At 40.6% G+C, this 25,218-nt stretch overlaps 2 protein-coding genes across 2 annotated transcripts; both read left to right on the top strand.

The window, feature by feature from the left end:
* Window positions 1-5,470: 5,470 nt before the first annotated feature.
* LOC309354724 (olfactory receptor 6B1-like) lies at window positions 5,471-22,927 on the top strand (the record flags this gene model as incomplete). The annotated part of the gene is made up of 3 exons (XM_081884987.1): window positions 5,471-5,512; window positions 7,996-8,283; window positions 22,253-22,927. 3 exons carry the CDS (start codon window positions 5,471-5,473, stop codon window positions 22,925-22,927), a joined length of 1,005 nt encoding a protein of 334 aa, XP_081741113.1.
* LOC309356046 (vomeronasal type-2 receptor 26-like) lies at window positions 11,754-19,248 on the top strand (the record flags this gene model as incomplete). The annotated part of the gene is made up of 5 exons (XM_081887228.1): window positions 11,754-12,044; window positions 15,248-16,105; window positions 16,617-16,844; window positions 16,962-17,088; window positions 18,347-19,248. 5 exons carry the CDS (start codon window positions 11,754-11,756, stop codon window positions 19,246-19,248), a joined length of 2,406 nt encoding a protein of 801 aa, XP_081743354.1.
* Window positions 22,928-25,218: the final 2,291 nt, after the last annotated feature.

Below are 25,218 nucleotides of genomic sequence, written 5' to 3'. Positions count from 1 at the left end.
GACAGCCCTTGAGATACTTGAAAATGGCTATCACAACTGAACACAATCCGCCAGGTGAGGTCTGAGCAAGGCAAAAGAGAGCTGCTCTATGATTTCTTTTGATTGGGGCGCTATACTTCTGTTGATGCATACTCCTTGATCCTTTTCACATGTTATCTTTGATCCTTTTCACATGTTATACTGGCATGCCAGGTGTTCCCCATTTTAGATTTGTGCAGCTGGTATTTCCTGCCAAAGTGCAGAAACTGACATTTGTCCCTATTGAAATTCATTTTGCTCATTTTGTCCCAGTTCTCCAATCTTAAGGCCAATGATATCTAGACCAGGGGTTGCTAATGTGGTGCCCATAGGAAACGTGGAACTCCTGAGCTCTTTCTCTGACACATCTAGGACTTTCCCTGACATTTACAAAGTTTCTGAGCTCTCTCCTTTCTTATTCATGAGGAAGTGACGGTGGTTGTAATTCACAGAATTCTATTCTTCATAATATATACCTTCAACGTGAAACAAACTTTAGCCTGAGTCAGAAAATGAAACGATATGAGCATTCAGGTTCAGTACAGGTGTTGCTGCTTTTTTAAATTCATTCTTACTAACACGTGTGTTCAAACCAAGTCTATCAAAACCAAGGCTGTTCAAAAGGGATATCCCAGACATACAAATATATATACATTTCAATACAGTTGTATCCATTTCCCTATCGAGAAATGGGAGCTTCTAGACTATTCTCTTAATTCAGAAGACATTCCTAGGTATTTTTACATCAGTATATGTCCCACTGAAATCAAAAGTGCTTATCCCTAGGTCAATGGGTAGAGGTTTGCAGCCTCAGTCATTATTCTGAGACTGCAACTCTAGGTTTGATCATTCCTGTGCTGTAATAAATGAGTGGCTTAGTTCTTACACAAGCTTTTCAGGCAGTGCTGGTGGGGGTTCCTCAGTGAATGTTGCTGGAGAAGACATGATGCCACCATGGTAAACAATGCCACCAATGAGGAACTCTCCTGGCTGATGATACGTGTGAAGTGGACGGTGTGGACCTTGGAGTCTGCATTTTGCTAGGTGAGCCTGACATACTTTGTAAGAAAACAGTTCCAGCAGCAAGACCACTAAAACCGCCATTCTCAATACAAAGGCAACTGTTTGTTCTACGCAGAAAAAAAGTTTTATCTTCTCCAAGAGAAATATTGTCTCATTTAAGTGGTAGTTTATTTTCTTGAGAAGACACAATCTGGGAGTATCTAAAATGTGACTTGTGGATCACAAGTCTGTTTAATTCTAATTAATTTTAGTATACGTTGCATTAGGTTTGCCAGTGGCTACTGTACCTGTAAGTCCACAGGGGTTTTTGAGAAACAGAAGCTCAAATTATAGCCCTGTTAATCATCATATGTAGTTAATCATTCAATGCTAAGGAATACCGCTGGAATTGCTGAAAAAAATGTTTTTGTCACATATTCAGAAATGTAATTTTAATTTCCCTTTCATTAGTTAATAAGGGATCAGTGGTGTAATGATGAAGTTAGAAGTTAGAACCTCATTAAAGAAGACCTTGTAACCCATGGAGTTTTTAAAATGTGTAGTCAGCATCTTGGAATTAGGGTCCCTTCCAGCTCTATGAGTCTAGGATACATGAACCACTGCTTCCCTTAATCAGAGTACTTTGTCAGGGGAAAGTCCAGGGAGAACAGCTACATGGGCTCCTCTGTTGGCTTTGGGGAACAGTTTTGTGAAATAGACTTGTTCATGCTTTAATTCTTTCTTATAATAAGCTTTCCCCTGCTGTTTAACTAGGGCCTCACCAAAACAATATAACATTTGGGGAAGAAGATGCAGCCCAGTAATCCAAAACTAGAGGCCAAAATAGAAAAGATCTCCACAGCCACCATGTACTTTCCCTTGGTACTCAGGTAGGTAGGAACAAAGGACAGCCACACACTGCAAAAGACCAACATGCTGAAAGTGATAAACTTGGCTTCATTAAAACTGTCTGGTAACTTCCTAGCTAGGAAAGCCACAGTGAAACTGACAAGGGCCAGCATTCCCATGAAGCCTAGGACACAGTAGAACATGGTGACTGATCCTTCATTACATTCCAGTACAATTTCTTTAGTCACCGAGTGCTTGTCTAAATCAGGGAGTGGGGGAGCAACTATCAGCCAGGCACTACAAATCATCATTTGAATGAGGAAACTGAAAAGAACAATGGAGATGGCCAGATTTCCCCTCACCCATCTCCTCATTCTGGAGCCTGGCTTGGTAGCCATGAAAGCTAGAACCACTATACTTGTTTTTGCTAAGATGCAAGACACTGCTACTGAGAAGATCACTGCAAAAGCAGTTTGTCGAAGGAGACAGGTTATTTTTGTGGGCTGGCCAATGAATAGCAAAGGACAAAGGAAGGAGAGAATGAGGGCTATGAGGAGAACGTAGGTGAGGGTCTGATTGTTGGCTTTAACTATGGGAGTCTCTCTGTGCTTGATGAAGTTCCTAAGCACCAAAGTTGTAGTGAGGGTCAATAAAAGAGCAAAAGTGACCAAACTGATTCCCAGAGGTTCATCATAAGACAGGAAGCTAATATCTTTTGGAAGACATATATCCTGGCCAATGTTTGAGTACTGATCTTCTGGACATTGAAAACAGTCATCCATGTCTCAAAATAAAACAAAAACATGTTTACTGAATATGTTTAGAGTCTAGTGGTGGTAAGGGGAAAGGCTTTTTTGTTTTATATCCCACTTCTTTACTCGACTCGTCAAAGCAGTCAACAACATTTAGAAAACACAGCAGATCACAAAGCAAAACTACCAGCCCCTTGAAACAGCAGCAGGCATCAGATGTTTCTTTCTTCAGTTAGCCCTGTCTTTAGCCAACTGAACCAGGCCCTGATGTGGTCTTTGCTTGTCTCTTTTGCTCTGTTATTCCTTTGCACAAGGCAAGTATCTGTTGGTCCATGTAGACTAGTCCACATTTCCCCTTCACATCTCTCATTCTGTGTCATATGTGCGGAAATAATGCAACTGATTCCCAGAGGTTCATCGTAAGACAGGAAGTTAATATTTTTGGAAGACATATATCCTGGCCAATGTTTGGGTACTGATCTTCAGGATATTGAAAACAATCATCCATGTCTGGGGAAAAAAATCAAAGAATATGTTTACTGAATATGTTTAGAGTTCAGTGGTGGTAGGGGAAGAGGCTTCCATAGCTTTTTGTTTTATATCCCATTTTTTACTTGACTCTTCAAGGCAGTCAACAACATTTAGAAAACACAGCAGATTAAAAGCAGAACTACCAGCCCCTGTAAGAGTTTTATGAACCAAATTCTTAGGAAGATTCTGTATAGAGTTTGGGAGAAATATAAAAACTGCTGGAAATAAAATCACCTTTATGGCTTTCTCCTATCAAGGCAATTACAATTAAAGAGTTAATATGGATAGACAATAAGTGACTTACAGGGAATTGCTGGATTTTACTGGGATGGGGGTGGGTGGGGTGTAACCCAAACTGAAACCAATTAAAAACCTGAGTAGTCAAGTTGCAGACTGGTTGCAATATCATCAGTTACATGATATGTTTAAATTAGACAGAAAGAACTGTTTTTTGGACCATAGCTCACAATTTAAAACAGAACTCTTGTAAAACAAAGATAATTTTTTGTCTAAAACACATTATCTTTTATTAAAATGGGAAACAAAAATGAGCTTGTTAAAGCTTCAATGACGCACTGGGCAATAGATAAAGGACACAATATAGATCTTAACCTCTGGGAGAAACTTTGGAAAAGTGACTTGAAAATTACAGCATCTTATTCTTTGAAAGAGAACTATTTGAAAATGATTCATAGATGTTATTTAACTTGAAGCAGGTTGGCTAAGATTTACAAGACAGAATCTAATAAGTGTTGGAAGTGTAAAGGTGTGGAGGGAACATTATTTCACATGTGGTGGGCATGTAAAAAGGTAAAAGAATATTGGGAAATGATTTATAATGAACTAAAAAAAATGTTTAATATTACTTTCCCCCTAAACCCAGAGTCCTTTCTGCTGGGGATAACCCAGACTGAAATTCCTAGTTATCAGAAATATTATTGATGTATTCAACATCTGCAGCTCATGTCTTGTTAGCCCCCAAAATGGAAAGTGAGTGGTGTTTCAACTAAAGAGGATTGGCAAACTAAGTTGACAGAATATGCACAACTGGCAGACTTAACATATAGAATAAAAGAGCAAGAAGAATATACGTTTAAGGAAGATTGGAAAAAGTTTATTGAGTATATGGAAAATAAGTGTGTATAGCTGAAAATGCTGGAAGCATGAAATTCAATCTTTATAATATCTAAATAATTCTTGAGGGATATAATACAGTGGTACCTCGGGTTAAGAACTTAATTCGTTCTGGAGGTCTGTTCTTAACCTGAAACTGTTCTTAACCTGAAGCACCACTTTAGCTAATGGGGCCTCCTGCTGCCACTGCGCGCCACTGCATGATTTCTGTTCTCATCCTGAAGCAAAGTTCTTAACCCAAGGTAATATTTCTGAGTTAGCGGAGTCTGTAACCTGAAGCGTATGTAACTTGAAGCGTATGTAACCCGAGGTACCACTGTAGTGGAAAACTGATTTGAATGGTTATAATAAAATGTGCAGGGATGTAAGATATGTAAAATGAACCATGGAAAGAGAAGAAGGGAAGTAATTTGGAAGTCTGTAATATGTTTATTTGATATTGTAAAACAGAGTTAGATAGATGATAGATAGAGGAAATCATTGACTCAGTAGATTTGTTCATTCTTAGATGTTCATGTAGATGTTTCAAAGGGGAGGGGGGAAAGAAAAGATAAAGACTAGCCTTCCTACCACGGTGTTGTCCCTCCTTTTAAAACCATTGCTTATTTATCTCTACCACCAGCAGCCCAAAAAGGAAAGGAAAGATGTTGAACCAAGGGTCTGTATCCACATGAGACTCCAGGAAGGGAGGCTCTTTCCCTCAGTCCCTTGTGACAATTTCTTTCTATGGGACGTGATTGGGATCAGAATACCCCTTCTGTCACAATTCCGGATGACCATGGAACCTCTCCCATAACACACTGTATCCATTTGGTTTGCTTCAACACGTCCATGCCTAGGAAGCTGAGCCCAGAAAAACAGCAATTATGTGCAGAGGTTCCCCAGTGCTTCAGTATGCCAGAGGGAGGCAATCAGTGTTTTGGTGGATACTAATGACATGGTTACTGAGGTACTCATTCCCATGAACCAATTAGATATGTGTCAGATGCATCAAAGCTATGATATGTGAGCAGGCCCACTTTTTCTTCCCTCCACGTTCCACTATAAGACACATAGGACAGCGAGCACACAAACACAACATTTATGAGATGTCTTCAGGGTGATGGTTCAATGTTTTGAATGTGATGGAGGCAAAGAATCAGTCAAAGGAGACTGAGGTAAGAATGAAAGAGAGGCGGGTCTGAATGGGTGCGGTGCCAAAATCGGTGGGCTGGGGTCGCTTGAAGGTAAGAATCCGATTTGCTATAATAAACATCTTCACTCGCTGTTCCAGGGATCTTCCTCTGATACCAGTTCACAGTTGTTCATATTTCATGAATTTGCTACTTCTTCATTCTGGTTTAGAAAGCTTTGTAGTTGTTTTCATATCATATGATGGAGAAACAGGAATGTCTCTTGGCTCATCCATACTGTTGTTTAATATGGATAGTAAGAACGTCCATTAATTCTCCATTGTCCATATGATGTCCTCATCTACATTGCTGCCTTCCCAAACTCTTCCCCTCCCTTAATCCAGATTTTCTCATACCTTCTTATGTTTGGAGTATTCTGGTATACAAAAATCTGGTTTGAGGAAGGGGAAGCGTGTGGGAAAGCACCAATTTGGAAGAGAGGGACATGGACTATGGAGAATAAATGGAAGTACAGGAAGAGTACTACTGAGAGCCAGTGTGGTGCAGTGGTTAAGAGCAGTGGACTCGTAATATGGTGAACCGGGTTTGATTCCCTGCTCCTCCACATGCAGCTGCTGGGTGATCTTGAACTAGTTACACATTTCTGAAGTCTCTCAGCCTCACTCACCTCAGAGGGTGTTTGTTGTGGGGAAGGAAATGAGATTGTTAGTCACTTTGAGACTCCTTAGTGTAGTGATAAAGTGGGATATCAAATCCAAACTCTTCTTCTTCTTTTCACATTAAATGACTGTATGGATGAGCTCTTCACATGGTAAAGCTGGTGGGGAGAAAGTGTTGCAGCAGTTGGGGCAAAAAGGGGTTTAGAGGCAAGTGGAGAGGTAGGAGAGAGAGAGTTTGCTGACATCTACAAAAGCAACCAGGAGAAATCACTGAAGGTTTGCTGTTTTGCACAGCGGGAATCTGAAAGAAAACAATACAATGAGTGTAGAGTGGTTACCACTCCTTTTTCCCTCCAACTGCACCCAATCCAATAGGCAGGAGTCTTAGAAAGGTCTACTCAGAAGGAAGCCCTATCTAGGACTCATGCACACTTCTGCTTGGTCTACCATTCCCCCCCCCCCCCAGGAAAACCAGCAGTTTACCACTGAATGGGATCAAATGTCAATCAGGATTTCTATGGATTTACGTTTGCTCTGATTTAGTGCTAAAGAGTGGGTTTTACAAGGGAAAGAATCTGGGCAAAGGCAAAACTGCTAGGACTCATACCTAAAAAGTATGATACAAGCAGAAAACGTTCTAGGCACAGGACCAGCAGAAGTGTGGATGATCCCTTAGTTCAGTAGGTCTCACTAAGAACGTTGCAGCTCCAAAGTAAGCACCACTTAATGCAGAGGAGCATGCATAGTTGGACTCCTAAGCACATTTAGAAAAGGTGCAGACCACACTTTTAAAACACATCCAATGCATATTTAAAGCACATAACTTTATTGTGTAATAAAGAATTCAGAAACGGGCTGTTTCTGAAGAGTAATAATAATAATAATAATAATAATAATAATAATAATAATATCTTTATTGTCATTGCCCCCTCTCAGGGACAACAAAATTACTTGGCTGCTCCATCCACCCAGATAGGGCACTCCACTCAAAATCAGAACAACTATAAAAACACTAATTAAAACAATATAATATAATACAGCAAGGAAGATTAGATGACTTTCAAAGTCCAGGTTTCCCATTCAGGGCCGAGATCGCTCTGGAGAAGAAGCTGTTCTTGAGATGGCTCGTTCTTGTCATCATCGTCCTGTATCTCCGTCCCGACGGCAGGAGGACAAAGAGACAGTGACCAGGATGCGATGGATCTTTTACTATGTCCAGTGCCTTCCTATGGCACCTTGTGGCATAAATCTGCTCTAAGGTGGAGAGTGGGCAGCCAACAATGCTCTCTGCTGCCTTAACAACTCTGCACAACGCCATCCTGTCCTGGGTAGTACAGCTTCCGTACCACACACATAAGCCATAAGTGAGCACGCTCTCAATGGCACAGTGATAGAAGGCAAGCAGCAGTTTCTGTGGAAGATGGTTTTTCCTTAGGATTCTTAAAAAGTACAGTCTCTGCTGTGCCTTCTTCACAAGCCCCCTTGTGTTGACACTCCAGGACAGATCCTCTTGTAATTCAATACCCAAAAATCTGAACGTTGTTACCCTCTCCACACAGACCCCATCAATCAAAAGTGGCTGGACATTGCTCTTCTGTCTCCTGAAGTCCACCACAAGCTCCTTTGTCTTCCTTGTATTTATGAGCAAGTTGTTCTGAATAATATATGGGTTCTGTTCTGTTTAGAGTATAACCAGTGAATTGAAGACGTTTCCTATGAACATAACTCTGCATGCATAAACCTGACTTACTGTAAGTCTGAAGCCAACACTAGGATCCAAAACACACATTGGGGGAGGAAAATGAATTAGTCTGTTAACACCACTCCCTTAAAGGGCAAACCTGCTTAGCCTATAGTCAAACGGACAAATGATACCTGCTCTTGAAATGCAAAGGTGTTTTTGTTCTGTAATTCCAGATGGAGATGGCCAATGGAACTGATGTCACAGAATTCATTTTGCTGGGATTTGCAGGAGGGCAAAAGAAACATTTGTCGTTGCTCCTTTTTTTGACTGTTCTTTATGTGGTCACCTTGGCTGAGAACATAATCATTATCATACTGGTGGTTCTAGACACCCACTTGTCACGAATTCCCATGTATTTCTTTCTGAGCAACTTCTCCTGGCTGGAGATGTGCTACGTATCCACCACTGTACCCCGCATGCTCTTTGATCTGGTGACCCGTCATGGGAAAATTTCCTTCCAGGCTTGTTTTCTCCAGTTCTACATCTTTTTCTCTCTTGGTGGAATGGAAGGTTTTTTCCTCTCAACTATGGCTTTCGATCGGTACTTGGCAATATGCCACCCACTACGTTACCCACAAATTATGTCCCAAAGTGCCTGCAATACCCTTGTGGCTGCTTGTTGGATTGTTGGCTTTCTGTGGTTTATTATACCAGTGAGTTTGATCTCCAAGTTGTCCTTCTGTGGACCAAATGTCATTGACCATTTGTTGTGCGATCCTGGGCCACTTCTGTCTCTGGCCTGCCCGCCACTAGGAAATGTTCCTTTCATCCATCAGATTTTTGTGAAAACGGTGGTTTTCATCAACTTATCCTGCATCGTGTTGTCCTATAGCATTGTGATTTTCACTCTGATGAAAACTGCTAACCAAGGCAGTTGTAGGAAGGCTTTCTCCACAGTATCATTTCACCTAGTGGTGGTGACTATTTTCTATGGTTCTGTAGCAGGTGTATACTTAGCTGATCTAGGTGGAGAAAGCCACTCAGAAAGCCAAGTCAGAAAGGCAGCAGCACTCTTTTACACTGCCATCACACCTTTCCTTAACCCCCTGGTCTACTGTCTGAGGAATGATCAGATGAAAGAGGCAGCAAGGAAGTTGTTCAAGAGAATGAAGAAATGATGGCGAACTGGAGAACACTGATGGTGAGAAGATGTTGGGAGAAGAAAATGAAGTGGAAGACCCAACCAGTCACCCAAAGAGATAAAACTCATATTCAATTTTTTGCTTTTCAAAAATTGTATTGATTAGTTACTTAAAAAGTGCAACATAGCAAAAAAATAAAAATAAACAAATAATACAATATGTAAACCATCATGCATCACAGGCTGGAAGGACAAAAGTACAAAGATACAACATTGCTTCAAGGGGATGATAAAGAAATAATTCATACAAAGATTTCCTTTTCAAATAATAAAGATTTAGAAAAATAGAAGTTTTCTCCAACTGTGAATTCTATTATTTTTAAGACTAAATGTTCTATATAGCCTTAAATGAACCAGCCATTTGCATATACTAAAGGCACTGAGTGACCATGTGCCTCAGTATTTGTATAAAAATATAGTCATGCCACACACACATACACACACACACACAAATTAAGTCAAACTCTGCCTTTTAGATACTTTTAGTTCAAGAAGGGCAACTTGACAAATCCTTGAATACCAACAATCCAAATGATTAAGATTAAAGGTCTTCCAGGATTTGGCAATAGAGCCCCGGACTGCTGTTAAGAAATGATAAGTATATTCTTTATTTTTCAAATCTCATTCTGTTACCGCATAGAGATACAAAAGTGCCAGGTGAAATTATTGGGTAATTGTTTGGTTGTCAAAGAGCTCTCAGTGAATACATTCAGCCTTCTTTGAGCAGTCCCACCACATGTACTTATATGTACCAACTATGTGGAAGGGCCCCCACCCCAAAAATGTCCCTAGTTGCCTGCTATGACTTGGTTGCTGCTTGTTGGATTGTTGGATTTTGTTGAGTTCTTATCCCAGTGTCTTTGATATCCAAGTTGACCTTCTGTGAACCCAATAAAGCCATGAGAATCAGTAACTTAACGTTAACAACAACAACATGTAAAATATTACGTGCCTGTTCCATAGCAAATCAAAGAAGGGCTTTCAGAATTTTCTTCCTCTGTTCTGATCTATGATGCACACCTGTTGCCTGTTCTTTCTGAAAACAGCTAAAAAGACAATAATATAAATGAATGAACAGACATGAATGCGTAAAATGTCTGTCAAATGCAGACTTCTCTTGTGATGCTCTTCTCTGAATATCTTATTATACGGAAACCCTTCATTCTTGATGTTAGTCAGCAGGAACCTAGGTATCTCTTGCCACCCAAGAGAACTTAACCATGCAATTATATATATATATATATATATATATATATATATATATATATATATATATATATATATATATATATATGAATGAATAACATGTCCACTTTTCAGACAAATGCAAACTTTTTCTGTGGTACTCTTTTCTTATGAATATCTCATTATACAGAAGGCCTTTTTTATGTGAATCAGTAGATGCCTCAATATCTCTTGCTATCTGGGGAGACAAAATGTCTGCAATGTCTCACAGAAATTGTAATTCTGAATAGGTGATTATCTCACTTATAATTATCTAATTAATTGTGATTACATGCTACTACTTCTTCCGGTCTCAAGGCAGCTGCAGTAACCAAGACGAAAACTACAAGATACAAGGATTCAATAACTATCCCCCATCCAGTTTGGTCTGAGGGCTTTGTAAATCAGATCATGGACATTTTAGAAGGCATAGTCTGAGCCACACATCATCCTGTGTGGGGCCATTCAAATCAGGCTGTGGGACTCAGCACAGAACCCAGTTAGGTATAATGTGGAGGCAACAGAATGGGTGTAGAGAAGGAATTCTTTCACAGAAGCTACTGCCATTGGCAGTCCTGTTCTTTTTGCCTCTGGTGGCATACAAGACACCTGACATCAAATGCAGTGTCAGCAACTCTCTTCCTATTCTTCACAAGTTTTATCAACCAGGAGACTTCATCATTGCCAGCATTACAGCTCAGATATATAGATTTTCGATTCCAATTAATTTCAGAAAACTGCCTTCTAATGACATCTTTGAAGGCACTGTGTAAGGCTTTGCTGTTTTTCTTTTTTAAAAAGTTCCTTTATAATGTCATTTTCTGTCCTAGCTATGCCACATTACCCTTCAGCATTTTGATGACCCTACTGTTTTCTGCTTAGGAGCGTTAAGTATTTAAGAATTTCCAGGTTGTAGTGAAGGAACTGTGAGAGAGCTGTGACTGGGGTTGAGGATTAATTTTTAAATTTTGGTCCTTTTTATTTTTGAGCAACTATGTTTACTGCTTTCTCTGGATTGTTACTTTAATATGGTCATATTTTCTGAGAAAGTATTGATAAGTGGAAATTGCTGTCATTCAAAGGTAGAGCATCATGGTACACAGGAGGTCACTTTTTCAATACCTGGCACCTTGAGATAGGGCAGGCAAAGTTTCTTTAATAGAAACGTCAGAGATCCACAGACAGCCAATGTAGACAATATGTCAGCTTCTTGGTTTCCTAAGTTGTATTTCATTTCATTTTATTTCTATCTGATCCCATTTTGAACAGCAACTCTATGGGTCATAGTCAACTAAAGCAATTGAAATCATGAAAATTGCGTTACTTTTTTCAGTTTATGTAATTAAACCTGGAAATTTCAAAGATCCAGACCCAGAATATCAGCATTGTGCAGGTGAAAACAAAATATAAAAGTACAGATGCATGTGACAATATTTCATAATGCATCTCTAGTTCAGAACCATTATACTATAATGTATTCAGTAATAATGCATTTAACTGAAGAGAAGCATATGTCACATTCTGAAAAAAATCCACTCTCACAGGGCAAGTAACTCTAATTACAGGATGATGACCCAGATCTATCAGCATAGCCTGGCCTTGATATTTGCTTTAAAAGAGATCAATGAAAATCCCCAGATTTTACCTAACGTCACCTTGGGCTTTCATATCTATAATAGCTACTTTGACACAAGATGGACCTATCAAGCATCACTGGAACTTTTCTCTACACTGGACAGATTCACCCCCAACTACAAATGTGATAGTCAGAACAATCTAGGAGCAGTCATTGGGGGACCTATCTCTGAAGTCTGTCTCTACATGGCAGATATCCTATGCATCTATAAAATTCCTCAGGTATGCAGACAGTAGGAAAGATAAACAAACCATTTGCTCATCTGTTTACTTGTAAAGGTTTTCCTTTTAACAGTTGTATTTGGAAGTGAGGCTTCCAGAAGTAAGACTATATGAAAAGTCCTACTGAATCAGGCCAGGAACCTACCTAGCCCTGAATTCTTTTTTCAAAGAGGCCAACAAAATACCTGGAGGAAGTCCACAAGCAGGACATGAGTGCAACATCACTGTCCACATTTGCCATACCCAGCAATTGGCATTCAGTATCTAATTCAAGATGCTGTATGCTTGTACAGTGGTACATTGGGTTAAGTACTTAATTCGTTCTGGAGGTCTGTTCTTAACCTGAAACTGTTCTTAACCTGAAGCACCACTTTAGCTAATGGAGCCTCCTGCTGCTGCCACCGTACCGCCAGAGCACAATTTCTGTTCTCATCCTGAAGCAAAGTTCTTAACCCGAGGTACTATTTCTGGGTTAGCGGAGTCTGTAACCTGCAGTGTATGTAACCTGAAGCGTATGTAACCCAAGGTATCACTGTACATAAGATCCCACAGTTAAGATGTATTCAATTTGATTGCCAAAACCTTTAACATTTCAAGGTATTACCTTGGAAAAACTCAGACATATAAAATATATAATTGAAAATGAGATCTGTCATGCAACACTATCAAATAAATAGCAAATCCCAATGTATAGTAAAAAAGGATTATCCAGATGATCAGCAAATATATTGCTTTCAGTAAAGTTGTGCCCAGTCAGGGTTCCAAGCATGCAAAAAATAAGAGAGAACATTAACAATGAACAATATGCAAAGGACCTTAAGCAGAGTCCTGGAATCCTGTAACATGACAATTAAATTGTGTTTTAGCCTGCAAAGGTGCAACACTAACTTGAAGAGGAGAAAGTGAATAATATATGAAAAATTATGAACTACACTTCCTCTGCATATTGGAAGTAAATCATATTATTTCTATGGATTGCATGAGGGATTAACTCTATTATATAAATAACTTTTTATTATAACTAAGCTATCAACCAAAAGTTGCTAATTGAATAAGAGCAGTGAGGAAGAGCACTTACTTTTTAGGTTTTGGAATTTAAGAAAGCTAATATTTAAATTGATGAGAGATAAGGAGAAAGAATTTTAATGCAGTGGAACGGTGTTTCTGGGCTCTTCTCTCATTTGCCAGATGTGAGGTTTACATTTCTTAGAAGAGGGTGACTTCCAACATACAACACTGAGTGGCTTCACAAGTTTTTGTTGCTGCTGCTGCTGCTGCTTCTTCTTTTCTTCTTCTTCTTCTTCTTCCTTCTTCTTCTTCTTCTTCTTCTTCTTCTTCTTCTTCTTCTTCTTCTTCTTCTTCTTCTTCTTCTTCTTCTTCTTCTTCTTCTTCTTCTTCTTCTTCTTCCTAATCCCCAATAATATTTGCCCCAATAATAATGTATTTGAGGTGTCTGTAATTTCTCTGTAGCAAAGTTCAGGGCCTGCCTTTCTCTCTCTCTTGCAGCAGCATTACTGTTTGATTACCTATTGGCCACTGTTTTCATGAATTTGTCCTTAATGAGAAATTTCTCAAAGCAAATAATAATAATATGATGGGAAAATACTGCATTTTTTGCTTGCAATGAACAATCTCTATGTCTGACTGTTATGAGGACTTCTAGAATTTTTCTTGCCCATCATGTTAGTAAGATTTATGTTTTTTTAAATAAATTCCTGCTGTATCTTCTGTAGTGTCTCAGAATATTAAATTTAAATTCTCCTCTTACATTTTAGAAAGATTAGATTTCCTCCCACACTCAGTTCTGTAGCTTCATTTGGAGTTATTTCTATTTTTGTGTGTGTGTGTTTTCTGACTTATTTTTGTAGATGATTTTTAACAGCATTAAAGGCTTTCCCCCACTCTGTAAATAAAGAGGCGTGTGGACTTTGTTCTTTGTCATTAACTGCTTCCACCATCACTGTTGCAGAAGTGATCTCTCTGTGTTCAGGTTTCTCCCCCTTCTTGGCCAGTTTGTGTACATTGTTCCTACCCCATTTCTCCATATAAGATTATAGGAAGATTATAGGAATAGGAGACTCATAGTTATGACGTTTGATGCATTTGTATGCAAGAACAAATAAATCCTTAAGAAGATGAACAATTCCATTTAAATTGATGAAATCAGTTATAAAAACAGGGGGCAGAGCCTCTTAGCCAAAGGCTAGATGTTCTAGATTTAAATTAAGGAGGAGAGAAAAGGAGAATAAGCTCTTTCCCCTTCAGACAGTTTGTTGTACATTAATATGCACCATTCAAGAACTCGGAATATAGAAGAGGATTTAAATCATGGCAAAACTAATTCCATAAAGAAAACATTTTTAAAAAAGGTAAAAGACCCCTGACAGTTAAGTCCAGTCACAAACGACTCTGGGGTTGCGGTGCTAATCTCGCTTTCCTGGCCGAGGGAGCCAACATTTGTGCACAAACAGTTCTTCCGGGTCATGTGGCCAGCATGACTAAGCTGCTTTGACATGCTTTTGAACTGCTAAGTTGGCAGGTGCTGGGACTGAGCAACAGGAGCTCACTCAGTCGCGGAGATTCGAATCTCTGACCTTCCGATCGGCCAGCCCTAGGCTCAGTGCTTTAGACCACAGTGCCACCCATGTCCCAAAGAGAGCATAGGGGGAAATTTTGTCATCTGATAGGGACAAAGCACAGGGCAAACTCTTCCCTCATTTGCAAAAGGCACTGCTTAAATTTGCAACTTCTGTTTTGACATCTGACATAGACTCCAATTCAAAGATGCTCTCAATTCTCATTGGGACCTGGCACCACTTCCCACCTGAACTCACCCGCCATGCATACATTAAAATAAATATTAAATAGCTGGACGGTAAGTGATAATATAAAAAAATGAAAATATTAAAGTATTTGCTAAACTCTAGGTCCACACTCTGTGGGCTGCTGAAGTAACAACCAGTAACAATCAGCAGAGTGCTCACCTAACCTCCCTGAACTTGAGTCATTGCAATGTTTCAGGTGAGGAGGCAGGTGGGAGTGTCATATTGACTTCATCAGTGTATCTGCACTGCACAAATCTTACTGCTGCTTCACCCTGCTACTCACCTTTCCAGAACATCACAGAATCTCTGAGCACACTTGTCCTACCCTGCTGGCCACTACAGGTCTCCTCACTTCTTAACTTTTTAAATTTCCATTAGATCATATATGGCTCTCCTGTGGTGATAGATAAGAAAACCCAAGCTGCTTTCTATCTCCAAATGTTCCCAAATTTGAAGCTTCAATATGAGACAATTCTCCACATACTGCTATATTTCAAGTGGACATGGATTGGAGTAATTTCTCGGCACGATGACAATGGAGAGAGGTTTGAACAGAATATTATCCCCATGTTTGCCCAGAAAGGTATCTGCTTTGATTTCATAGTAAGACTTCTCAAAGTGTCTTTTTCCAGTACTATTAATGATATGGTGGGAGATGTAATTGAGAAGACTGAAATCATTATGAAGAGCACTGTCATTGCATTGGTCATTCATGGTGAAATAGAGACCATGCTCATCCTGAGGATATTTTCTAAGGCTTCAGCATATGAGCATATATCAACAAAGAGAAATGGTAAAGTCTGGATAATGACAGCTGAGATGGAGTTCACTTCCATTCCTCTTCAAAGAGATTGGGACATAGACTTCCTACATGGTGCTATATCCTTTGCTGTTCACTCCAGTGAAGTTTTAGGATTCCAGAAATTTCTTCTGATGAGAAACCCCACTTCAGAGAAGGAAGATGGCTTCGTTAAGGTTTTCTGGGAGCAGGCATTTGGGTGTCTGTTCCCCAGAGCTATGGTAGACCTACAGAATGAAGAAATTTGCAGTGGAGAGGAGAAGTTGGAGACTCTTCCTGCATCTGTTTTTGAAATGAGCATGACTAGCCACAGCTACAGTGTCTACACAGCTGCCTTTGCAATAGCACATGCATTGCAGGCCATGGATTCATCTAGATACAAAGGCAGAACGATAGTAGATGGAGGAGTAAAGCTTCAGCATCAAGAATTATGGAAGGTAATGTCCCGAATACACCAAGAACAAAGGAAGGATCCCGCTCGATCAGTACAGAGCCTTCCTTTACCAGCCAACCAGATAGCAATAGTATTCTCCCACTGTTTTTCCCTAGGGCCTGGTTTTCAGATGCATGATGTCTCTGTTTCCTGAGAATGTATAAAAATAGATTTCCTGCTTCCTTCATGAATTTGTTGAAGCCCAAGGTCTCACCAGATTCAAAAGATTATAAAAATAATTGAAAATCTGTGTAAATTTCAAAAAGACATGATGATGAGCATGGTGTAGAGTATTGTTGTCCCTGCCTTCCACCACAGCAGGTGTGAGGGCTGCTGTGGATGCAGTGGTGGCTATTCCTCCCTGTCATATCCTGCTGCTGCCCTGCAGGGTTAAGATTGCTTTACTAATTACTACCTCAAGGTGGTATGTTTCAAGAGTTTGGAATAAAGTGGGAATGATCCACAGCCTTTGACATATCCATTGACTTTTTTTTCTTTATCCCCTCTTTCTTTAGCTTAACCACTTTGTTAAGAGAATAGTATTTAATAACACTGTTGGGGAAAAGGTTTCCTTCAATGAAAATGGAGAGCTAGAGGCTGGATTTGATATTATAAACTGGATCACATTTCCAAATCAGTCCTTTCAGAGAATCAAAGTGGGAAATATAGACTCCATGGCTCCCCAAGAAGAAGTGTTGAGGATTTGGGATGAAGACTTTGTGTGGCCCAGCAGTTTTAACCAGGTGCGGTCCATTCATATTTTGTACCATATCTATTACTTCCAGAGTTATTCAAAGTTCCCAATGTTGATATACAAGCTTGCAAAAGAGAAAACCTTCTCTTCTTTCATTTGTGGACAGGTGCAGCCCCTTTCTGTTTGTAATGATAAATGCCCTTTGGGTTACCATAAAGCAAAGAAGGAAGGAGAACCATTTTGCTGCTATGATTGCATTCTGTGTCCACAAGGGAAGTTTTCCAACCAGATGGGTAAGAGACATCATGTACACAGCCTATCAAATGTATTGTCATTCAGGTATTCAGACATTCATTTCCCTTAAATTGAGTTACAGATAGGTAGCCGTGTTGGTCTGCCATAGTCAAAACAAAATAAAAAAATTCCTTCCAGTAGCACCTTAAAGACCAACTAAGTTAGTTCTTGGTATGAGCTTTCGTGTGCATGCACACTTCTTCAGATACCATGTGTGCATGCACACGAAAGCTCATACCAAGAACTAACTTAGTTTTTTTTATTTTGTTTTGATTATGGCAGACCAACACAGCTACCTGTCTGTAACTGGAACTATGGAAGGCACCACATTGAGCCGCATGAAATGGTACCTTAAATTGAGAACATTCCTCAGAATTCAGTAAAGTTTATGGTTCCTCATATGAGGATACAGCCTGATAAACTTAGCAATAGCAGTCCCAAGTCATTCAGAGCTGGTCATTATGTACACCAAACAGGGAGGAGAGAAGAAAAAACCACCACTCATTCAGAAGAAGGAGGTATAATGTTTATTTTGGAAAAAGCATGATTGCAGAATTGGAACACAATTCTTTTTGACAAACCCTTTTCTTTAAAAAACACACACAAAGGGACTGAGCATGTTCAATGTCCAAAGAATGATCTGGTGAGAAGTCATGGAAAATAGAAAAAAAGAAAGAATTATAAATTTATATTGTTATATCAGAGCTTTTCAAGCTTTTCATATTGTTGACACACTTTAGACATGCATCATCATTTCATGACACAGGAATTCAGTTTTACTAGCAAACTGAAGATTAAACTAACCCATTATAAGATATAGAGACACATACATAAATTCTAATAATGAGATGTATGGGGACACAACATATCGCATGATCTGCCCACTTCGTTTCCAACCCCAGGAGGAGTGTGTGGAGCATTCACTTGACACACCTACACACTGCAGCTGACACACTAAAGTGTCACAACACACAGTTTGGAAAACTCTGCTGTATATTTAAAAAAAGTGATTGGACCCATATGTGGATGGGAATATAACTATATACTGTATTGGATTTTGCACATCTATAAATGTGCAACACAATCTTTTTAGGGATCTATTTAAACATTATTTAATCTACTTAGGGATCAATCTATTTCTAGCCAATGAAAGTTTGACATTTGTAAGTCTGATATTTCATATTATTACATCACAACAACACAAATTCTGCTGCAACATATAGAAACCTGATCATGCTGTTTGTTGTTTGTTTTCAGACATGGATGAATGCCTTCAGTGCCCACAAGATCAATACCCAAACATGGAACGGGATTCATGCATGCCAAAGGACATCAGTTTCTTGTCTTATGGAGAACCTTTGGGGATTGCTTTGGCAGTTCTTGCTCTTTCCCTTTCTTTCACCACAGCTTTGGTGCTTTGGGTCTTTATTAAACACAGAGACACTCCCATAGTTAGAGCCAACAACCGGAACCTCACCTATACTCTCCTCACCTCCCTCTTTCTCGCCTTCCTTTGTGCTTTGCTATTCATCGGTCGACCTGAGAAAGTGACGTGTCTCCTTCGACAAACAGCATTTGGCATCATCTTTTCAGTGGCAGTTTCTTGTGTGTTGGCCAAGACAATCATTGTGGTCCTTGCTTTCAGGGTCACCAAACCAGGTTCCAGGATGAGGAAATGGGTGGGGAAACAACAGGCCACCTCCATTGTTCTTTCCTGCTCCCTGATTCAAGCTGTTCTTTGTTGTGTATGGCTGGCAATGTCTTCCCCATTCCCAGATTTTGATATGCACTCTGTGACTAAAGAAATTGTTCTGGAATGTAATGAAGGCTCAGTCACCATGTTCTACAGTGTCTTGGGCTTTATGGGCTTGTTAGCAATTGTCAGCTTCACTGTAGCCTTCCTAGCTAGGAAGTTACCAGACAGTTTTAATGAAGCCAAGTTCATCACCTTCAGCATGCTGGTATTTTGCAGTGTGTGGCTGTCCTTTGTTCCCACCTATCTGAGCACAAGAGGAAAATATATGGTGGCTGTGGAGATCTTCTCCATCTTAGCCTCCAGTGCTGGCTTACTAAGCTGTATATTTTCCCCAAAATGTTATATTATTCTGGTGATGCCTCAGCTGAACAGCAGGGAGCAACTAAGAAGAAGAAAGGATTGACATATCTAACATTCTGTAGCCGTTATACATCTTAAATCAGCTGTGATAAAGCAATTGGATATTTGCAACTATTTTTATTCCCTCAATAAAATGTAAATGGAATGCAATCTGTATGCTTACTTGAGGAATAATTCTTTATAAATCTGTGATAATATTTTTGTTAAATTCCTGTATTCTAACATATCTGAGCATACAAGGATAATATACAGAATGGCTGCTGTGGAGATCTTGGCCTCCAGTGCTGGGTTACTTGGCCCCAGTCCCGGTGGCTTTTAAAATGCTGGCGGGCGGCAGCGAAGGCTTTGCTGCCGCCCGCCAGCATTTTAAGATCGCCCAGGGACAGCGAAGGACTTTTCCGCTGTCCAGGGCGATCTTAAAATGCTGGCGGGCGGCAGCGAAGGCTTTGCTGCCGCCCGCCAGCATTTTAAGATCGCCCAGGGACAGCGAAGGACTTTTCCGCTGTCCGGGGCGATCTTAAAATGCTGGCAGGCGGCAGCGAAGGCTTCGCTGCTGCCCGCCAGCATTTTAAGATCGCCCAGGGACAGCGAAGGACTTTCCCGATGATCCCTAACATGAAATTAATTCACAGCTGCCACACATGACTCCACAATTTCACCAAGATGTCTATTATTAAGCCAACATCTCTTTCCATGCTAGTTCACACCTAATTAGTGTGTATGTGAAGTTAGGATTTTTGGTTCCAATGTGCATCACTTGACTCTTATTTACACTGAGTTACATTTCTGCCCCTCCTCAATTTAATGCACATTTATGCAGTGGGGAAAGACTCTTTTGGAGCTCCTCACAATTCCCTTTTGTTTTTACCACCCTGAACAGTTGGGTGTCTTCAATTCAAAATAACAGACAATTGCCTGTGGAATTACCCATGTTTCACTATAGCAAATGAAGATGTTCCGTCCCAAAAGAGAGTTTGTTTTATTGGATAATGAGAACATTCCTTAGAGACACATCTCCAAGGGCTGCTGAATATTTAACACCAGCATTCAAGCATTAGTCCACAGACAAGTCTACCATCTCTTTCTAAAGGACACAGGAAACAACTATATATTTCTTTTCACAACCTGTGAACTCCGACACAGCCAAGGTGGTGAGCCTTCTGCTGGAGGGATTGACTCCTTACATGCTACTGAGGTACATAAATTGATAACTTTAACAAGGCAAAGGAGACTGTGGTAAGAGACCAGAGGGGATGTATTTCAATGGGTAGCCCTATTCAGAAAGATTATGGGCAAGGAAATGTTGACACACCAATATGGCGCATCATCTGAGACAAAGAGGAAAGTAGGAGAGAAAGATCTTTACTTACTTACTTATTTATACCATTTCTACCACACTCATAATCTAAAAAAGATCCCAGAGAAGCTTACAGAACAATGACAGCAGCAGCAGCAGCAGCAGCAACAACAACAACAACGACATTGACAACATCATCATCATAATGCAAGAGGGTCTCAGAGGGGGGGGAGGAGGAGGAGGAGGGAGGGGAGAGAGAGAGAGAGAGGGAGAGGGAGAGAGAGAGAGAGAGAGAGAGAGAGAGAGAGAGAGAGAGAGAGAAAGAAACAAGTACAGGGCTCTCAGATGAATTCCTCAGAGTTGTTATCCAACAGCATACAGCATGCTAAAACTTGTCCACCCCTGATTTCTTACTAAATCGGGATGCTTCACAACAACAAAAAATACAAAATAAGAACACAAAATACATAATACATAAACAAAGAAACAAACAATATACTAGCACTAGATTCCTACACACATAAAAAGAAATGACTATGTTGATGACAACAGATGCTTAAGGAAGCCCACTTCTATGGACTAAAAGGATGTTTCAAAGAAATAAGAACATAGGTAGTCAACAAGATGCACTTCCAGAGGATGATGGACTACAACTCCCATGATCCTGGACCATTGGCTATCTTGGCTGGAGCTGATGGGATTGGGGAGTCCAACATAATCTGGGAGGTGCCATTTAGATATTCCATGTTCTCACATACCAATCTGATAATGATATGGTGATGCACATTTTAGCGGTCATAGGTAAGTTTAGAATACTTGGGAAGGGTCATAGTTCAATGGTAGACCAACTGCTTTGCATACAGAGTATCTCTGGGGCACCTCACTGGAAACCTCACAAGCTGCTGCCCATCAGTGTGGACCATACTGAGGAAAAAGGAGCAATGGCCAACTTGGTATAAGGCAGCTTCCTATATTCTTCTGAAACTTTACATATTTTGGTCCTAAGAGGTATAATTCAGCTATAACTTAGCTACCTAGCTGTATATTTGCCTTTAAGTCTTTATCTATGTGCTATTGACTACTTTATTATGTTCATAATTTAGAGAATCTTCTGATTAAGTGGCCTATAATTTTTCCCTCAATAAATAAATAATTTAAATGGATGCAACACAATTACTTGTTATACCTCATAACTGATACGCATTCTCAAGAATAAGTATATGTAATCTAAAATGAAGGAGGCGGAATATTCTGCTGTCCTCCTTAAAAGCAGCATGCCTGGTTAGTCAATGAAAGCAGAGAGAGAGAGAGAATGGTTTGTGGTAGTGTTTTCCTCTCAGCGTAAGGATTTATTCCCTCAGCACACACTATACTCAAATGATAAGCTTGCTGAATCCACAGGCAGATAGGGAGATGATGCTCACTATTGGTATGTGACTGTGTTTCTGTTTTGTGATTGCAGATGGAGATGGCCAATGGGACTGATGTCACAGAATTCATTTTGCTAGGATTTGGAGGTGGGCCAAAGAAGCATTTGCTGCTCCTCATTTTTTTGACCACTTTTTATGTGCTGACTTTGGCTGAGAACATGACCATTATCACCTTGGTCGTTCTAGACTCCCACTTGTCACGACTTCCCATGTATCTCCTTCTGGGCAGCTTCTCCTGGCTGGAGATATGCTATGTGAGCACCACTATACCTCGCATGCTCTTTGACCTAATAACCCTTCATGGAAAGATCTCTTTCCAGGTTTGCTTCCTCCAGTTCTACATCTTTTTTTCTCTTGGTTGCACTGAGGACTTCTTCCTCTCTGCCATGGCTTTGGATCGGTATTTAGCCATATGCCACCCACTGCATTACCCACAAATTATGTCCCAGAATGCCTGCTATGCCCTGATGGCTACCTGTTGGATCCTTGGCTTCCTGTGGAACATTGTCCCAGTGACTTTGATCTCCAAGATGTCCTTCTGTGGACCAAACATCATTGACCATTTGTTGTGTGATCCTGGGCCACTTATGTCTCTGGCCTGCCCCCCACTAGGAAATGCTCCTTTTATCTATCAGATATTTGTGAATACAGTGATTTTGGGTAACTTATTGTGTGTCATCCTGTCCTATGGTGCAGTGATTCTCTCTCTGATGAAAACCTCTAGCCAAGGAAGTCGTAAGAAGGCTTTCTCCACCATATTCTTCCACCTAATGGTGGTGACGATTTTTTATGGTTCTGTGGCAGGGATATACTTAGCTGCTCCAGGTGAAGAAAGCAACTCAGAGGTCACAAAGGCAGCAACAGTCTTTTATGCTGCCGTCACACCTGTCCTCAACCCACTGATCTACTGTCTGAGGAATGATAAGATCAAAGAGGCAGCAGGGAGGTTGTTGAAGAGAATGGAGAAATGTTGGTGCCCTGGAGAATATCGATAGTGTAAAAAATTTGGAAGAAAAAAAGAAGGAGAAGAAGAACACCAGCCTTCCCCAATAAAAATTGTGGTAGGATGAGCTGTTGCACTTATTATAGCAGATGGGTGTATCACATTTCTGTAATATTATAATTTTAACATGAAATTCTTGCTGCTAGAAGTATGATGCATTGGCCAGTTTATACTAGCATGGTTTTGGTTTTGTCTTTGTTTTACTTAAGAGAATATTAAAAAATGGTATTTCCTGAATGTGTCACTACCATGTGCAGCTACCAGCAAGTGGCTCGGCACAAACAGTACAGAGACCGAGCAGGAGGGAGAGAAAGAGAATGCCAGCTGGTTTACCGTACTTTTCGCTCCATAAAACACACTTTCCCCCTCCTAAAATTAAGGGGAAATGTGTGTGCGTCTTATGGAGTGAATGCAGGGGGGAGGCAGGCAGGAAAAGCTCCCCAAAGCCGCACACAAGCTCCGTGCTGCTCTTGCGGGCTTTTCCTCAGGAGGGAGAAGGGACTCACGCAGCCAGTCAGTCCCTTCTCCCTCATCGTGCGTGGCTCCTGTGGGCTTTTGCAGGAGGTGGGGGTATTGCCATAGCCGTATGGCTGGAGAGGTCGTGCGCGGCAATGGCAGAAACCAAGACAGCGAGCAGGATGCATCCCGCTCGCTGTCTTGGGTTCTTTGCTCTTTGGGGTGGGGCGGGGGGAAACCCATGCTTCCCTGGCATCCCCGAGAAGCTCGCTGAGCAGCAAGAAGGCTGTGCGCCTTTCCGCTGCTCCCCGACCTGCTCTTTGGGGCTGGCGGTGGGCTTCCCCCCACCAGCCCCAAAGAGCAGGTCGAAAGGAACCCGAAGCCTCTGGAGCGCAGTGGGAACTCCCACTGCACTCCTGAGGCTTCGGGTTGCCTTCACTGAAGCCTAGTGAGCGAGAGGGGGAGAAGAAGGGAAAAAAAATCTCCCCCTCTCTGTGCAGTGCCTCCTGTTGCTTCGCGCCGAAGGAGCGCTGGGCAGAGAGGGGGAGAATTTTTTTTCTTGTTCTCCTCCTCTAAAACAAGGTGCGTCCTATGGTCGGGTGTGTCATATAGAGCGAAAAATGCGGTAAATAAAGCCCATCATTTTCTGATACTCCTGCCTGATTGTTATAAAAAGTGCATATAATGATAATTAGCACAACTCGAAATATTCTCTACCTTCAGTCTTGCTTTGAATATATTTACTTCAAGTGTTGAATTTGGGATGGGCTGTGCCAATTGTTTTGTAACCAAATCACACCCACCCCAATGAACAAAAGGGAGGTATCTGGATAATTGGCAAAGTATATAAAACTTAGGGGGTGGGGGGAGGATAAAAACTCCCTCCAAAACAAGAGGTGGGGTGGGGGCAGGGGGCTAAAGGTTAAAGTTTAATGTCCATAACATGTAATGTTTGTATGCATGCACTGAAGTTAAAACTTATGTAGAGATTTGCACCCTGGCGATCTTCAAAAGGACACCTGCCCATCCCAGCAGGCCTGGCCAGACTTGGAGGATACATCACACATGTGACATCATGTATGTGGGATGCCTGCCCCCCCCATGTTGTGCCCAACTTGGTGTGCCTGAGATGAAGGGAAGTATACAAATTTAAAATACTACTACTAATCATAATAATGTTATTAATGACTACCAGACACTGTGGCTACAGTCTCCCTACATTGTTGTGTTGCTGGAAGACACTGGTGGGGTGAATTGCTGTTGTGCTCACTTGTGTGTATACACATAGGCATCTGCTTGGTCCGTGAGAAGAGGATGCTAGTCTACATGGGCCCCTGGACTAATCCAGTTAAGTTCTTATGTTCTGTGCTGTTGAACATCTACAGTGTATGAAACCACTTATTGAGGTCATCTAAAGATATAGAGCAAATAGAAAAGAGTACTTGGCTACATTAACAAGGATATTAAATCTAAGGAATTAGTAAGATACATTTATTTGTTTGTTTGTTTGTTTCACCTCATGATCACTTAATGTCTGCATATCTTGAAGCTGTTTACAATAAAGAAACATTTTAAAATGTAATCCAAATCTATAAATATACAATGAGCACAATTTCAAATGATTTTTTTATTAAGAAAAATGCAAAATATTACACAATATACACAATTTTAAACTGTTCACGCTTATATTGCAGCCAGATGGATCACTTCACAACAATGAAAGGCCTAAGTTTGGATATGTGTATGTTTGTGTGTTGTGTATGTCTATAGAGTGGTACCTCGGGTTAAGAACTTAATTTGTTCTGGAGGTCCGTTCTTAACCTGAAA

Source organism: Podarcis melisellensis (assembly GCF_964234715.1).
Source record: "Podarcis melisellensis genome assembly, chromosome: 13".
NCBI lineage: Eukaryota > Metazoa > Chordata > Lepidosauria > Squamata > Lacertidae > Podarcis > Podarcis melisellensis.
This window is presented reverse-complemented; position numbering and strand designations above follow the sequence as displayed.